At 50.4% G+C, this 4,045-nt stretch overlaps 1 protein-coding gene across 1 annotated transcript; it reads left to right on the forward strand.

Annotated features, from left to right (window-relative positions):
* The first annotated feature begins 1,842 nt into the window (after nucleotides 1–1,842).
* LOC120921524 (olfactory receptor 51G2-like) lies at nucleotides 1,843–2,784 on the forward strand. Its single transcript, XM_040334013.1, has one exon. The coding sequence runs from the start codon at nucleotides 1,843–1,845 to the stop codon at nucleotides 2,782–2,784; it is 942 nt and encodes a 313-aa protein (XP_040189947.1).
* The last annotated feature ends 1,261 nt before the right edge of the window (nucleotides 2,785–4,045 follow it).

Genomic DNA, 4,045 nt, shown 5'->3' on the forward strand with positions numbered 1-4,045 from the left:
CTGAGAGTGTCCCCCACCATCCAAACTCTGAGAGTGTCCCCCACCATCCAAACTCTGAGAGTGCCCCCCACCATCCAAACTCTGAGAGTGCCCCCCACCATCCAAACTCTGAGAATGTCTCCCACCATCCAAACTCTGAGAGTGTCTCCCACCATCCAAACTCTGAGAGTGTCTCCCACTATCCAAACTCTGAGAGTGTCCCCCACCATCCAAACTATGAGAGTGTCCCCCACCATCCAAACTCTGAGAATGTCTCCCACCATCCAAACTCTGAGAGTGCCCCCCAACATCCAAACTCTGAGAGTGTCCCCCACCATCCAAACTCTGAGAGTGTCTCCCACCATCCAAACTCTGAGAGTGTCCCCCACCATCCAAACTCTGAGAGTGCCCCCCACCATCCAAACTCTGAGAGTGTCCCCCACCATCCAAACTCTGAGAGTGTCTCCCACCATCCAAACTCTGAGAGTGTCCCCCACCATCCAAACTCTGAGAGTGTCTCCCACCATCCAAACTCTGAGAGTGTCCCCCACCATCCAAACTCTGAGAGTGTCTCCCACCATCCAAACTCTGAGAGTGTCCCCCACCATCCAAACTCTGAGAGTGTCCCCCACCATCCAAACTCTGAGAGTGTCCCCCACCATCCAAACTCTGAGAATGTCTCCCACCATCCAAACTCTGAGAGTGTCCCCCACCATCCAAACTCTGAGAGTGTCCCCTACCATCCAAACTCTGAGAGTGTCCCCCACCATTCAAACTCTGAGAGTGTCCCCCAACATCCAAACTATGAGAGTGTCCCCCAACATCCAAACTATGAGAGTGTCTCCCACCATCCAAACTCTGAGAGTGTCCCCCACCATCCAAACTCTGAGAATGTCCCCCACCATCCAAACTCTGAGAGTGTCCCCCACCATCCAAACTCTGAGAGTGTCCCCCACCATCCAAACTCTGAGAGTGTCTCCCACCATCCAAACTCTGAGAATGTCTCCCACCATCCAAACTCTGAGAATGTCTCCCACCATCCAAACTCTGAGAATGTCCCCCACCATCCAAACTCTGAGAGTGTCCCCCACCATCCAAACTCTGAGAGTGTCTCCCACCATCCAAACTCTGAGAGTGTCTCCCACCATCCAAACTCTGAGAATGTCTCCCACCATCCAAACTCTGAGAATGTCTCCCACCATCCAAACTCTGAGAGTGTCCCCCACCATCCAAACTCTGAGAGTGTCCCCCACCACCAGGAGTCCTAATATTTCAGTGACCAGAGACACTCTGGACACGGTAAAGAAACCCACTTCCTGTACATTTGACCCCAAGTACCCTTCACTATTTAAACACTGAGTGCCCCATACCACCCAGACTCTAGGGGTGCTCTCTCCACCACTGTCCTCCATCCAAATTCTAAATGCCCCCCACTAGTGTTCCCAACACCATTTAAACTCCATGAGTGTCAGCCTCATCACCAAGTCCTATGATTGAATGGTAAGGACAGGGGGTAGCAGTGAGGGGGTGACGGAACCTTCTGTCTTTCCTAAATATCTTCTCACCTCAGAGGGAACACAAGGACCAGCATGCCAAACATGGGACCACAATGCAAGCCACACCCACTGCAAATCAAAGGCGGAGGGGATTGGCCACCTCTAGGCCTAACAATCAGCACCAGGCCACAGCACAGCCAGACGTTCTTCTTCTGGGTCTAAGTAATGTAGATCTCACTCATACATTAGATGAGCCAGCTGTTCCTCGGGGGCGGGACTCCATATCACGATAGGTGAATCTCTTATATCTCAGGCAATAACCTGTTATTTTGTCATGTCTAGGGGTCCAATGGTCTCCTCCATGAATATGACGGAAAGCAGCGATCTCCGCACTGTTGTTCTGGTGGGAATTCCGGGCCTAGAAGATTTCTATTCCTGGATCTTAGGATTCTTTTGTCTCCTTTATCTTCTTTCATTGTTTGGAAACTTTATACTAATACTTCTAATAAGGACAGATGAATCTCTGCAGATTCCGATGTATGACTTGGTGTCCATGCTGGCCATCGCTGACCTGGGGCTCTCATTGGCTACAATCCCCACAGTTCTGGGGGTTTTCTCCTTCCAGTCTATGGAGCTCCCAGTGCCACTTTGTCTGCTTCAGATGTTCTTCATTCATTCTTTTTCCGTCATGGAATCTTCTATTCTTCTGGCTATGTCCTATGACAGGTTTGTAGCAATCTGCAACCCTCTGAGATATCCGTCCCTCCTCACTCGTCACCTGACCAGGAGATTAGGACTACTCACCGTGCTGCGCAGCTTTGCAGTGATATTGCCTATTCCCGTCATGGTCCAGACGTCCAGACTCTGCAGGAGCGCCATGCTGTCCCATGCGTTCTGCTTACACCCCGACATCATGAGGCTCCTCTGCTCCAAGTCTACGGAGAATAACATCTACAGTATGTTTGCTGTGATCTCCACCATGGGCCTGGACGCTTTCCTTATTCTTCTCTCCTATGCCCTGATATTACGAGCCGTTTTTCAACTAAGTTTAGTGTCGGCACGCTGGAAAGTTTTCCGGACTTGTGTGCGTCACATCAGTGCTGTGCTTCTCTTCTACATTCCTATGATCAGCCTATCGATGATCCATAGATTTGCAGGTCCCAGTTCTACATTCCTCCATGTCCCTTTGGCCTATCTCCACTTTCTCTTACCACCAACACTCAATCCCATTCTGTATGGAATGAAAACTAAAATGATCTACCAGAGCTTAATCCATAGCTTAAGGTGGGCTTCAAAGAACATGGTGTAGAGGCTGGAACATCGACCTCCACAATCCTTCACCAAGGGCACATGGCGCCCAAACAATCCCATTCTGTATGGAATACAAGCTTCAAAGAACATGGTGTAGAGGCTGGAACAACGACCTCCACAATCCTTCACCAATGGCACATGGCGCCCAAACACCCAATCCCATTCTGTATGGAATACAAGCTTCAAAAAACATGGTGTAGAGGCTGGAACAACGACCTCCACAATCCTTCACCAATGGCACATGGCGCCCAAACACCCAATCCCATTCTGTATGGAATACAAGCTTCAAAAAACATGGTGTAGAGGCTGGAACAACGACCTCCACAATCCTTCACCAATGGCACATGGCGCCCAAACACCCAATCCCATTCTGTATGGAATACAAGCTTCAAAAAACATGGTGTAGAGGCTGGAACAACGACCTCCACAATCCTTCACCAATGACACATGGCGCCCAAACACTCAATCCCAATCTCAGACTCCTCCCATTCAGGACTCAGACCCCTCCCATTCCGAAACCCCAGACTCCTCCCACTCAGGACTCAGACCCCTCCCAATCTGTATGGAATACAAGCTTCAAAGAACATGGTGTAGAGGCTGGAACATCGACCTCCGCAATCCTTCACCAATGACACATGGCGCCCAAACACTCAATCCCAATCTCAGACTCCTCCCATTCAGGACTCAGACCCCTCCCATTCCGAAACCCCAGACTCCTCCCACTCAGGACTCAGACCCCTCCCAATCTGTATGGAATACAAGCTTCAAAAAACATGGTGTAGAGGCTGGAACATCGACCTCCGCAATCCTTCACCAATGACACATGGAGGGCCAAACACTCAATCACAATCTCAGACTCCTCCCATTCAGGACTCAGACCCCTCCCATTCCGAAACCCCAGACTCCTCCCACTCAGGACTCAGACCCCTCCCAATCTGTATGGAATACAAGCTTCAAAGAACATGGTGTAGAGGCTGGAACATCGACCTCCGCAATCCTTCACCAATGACACATGGCGCCCAAACACTCAATCCCAATCTCAGACTCCTCCCATTCAGGACTCAGACCCCTCCCATTCCGAAACCCCAGACTCCTCCCACTCAGGACTCAGACCCCTCCCAATCTGTATGGAATACAAGCTTCAAAAAACATGGTGTAGAGGCTGGAACCACGACCTCCACAATCCTTCACCAATGACACATGGCGCCCAAACACTCAATCCCAATCTCAGACTCCTCCCATTCAGGACTCAGACCCCT

The sequence above is a fragment of the Rana temporaria genome (genome assembly GCF_905171775.1).
Source record: "Rana temporaria chromosome 1 unlocalized genomic scaffold, aRanTem1.1 chr1d, whole genome shotgun sequence".
Classification (NCBI taxonomy): Eukaryota; Metazoa; Chordata; class Amphibia; order Anura; family Ranidae; genus Rana; species Rana temporaria.

What these genes read in the sequence shown, in the direction of transcription:
- LOC120921524 (XM_040334013.1), top strand. Translation starts at nt 1,843, where the DNA reads ATGACGGAAAGCAGCGATCTCCGCACTGTTGTTCTGGTGGGAATTCCG.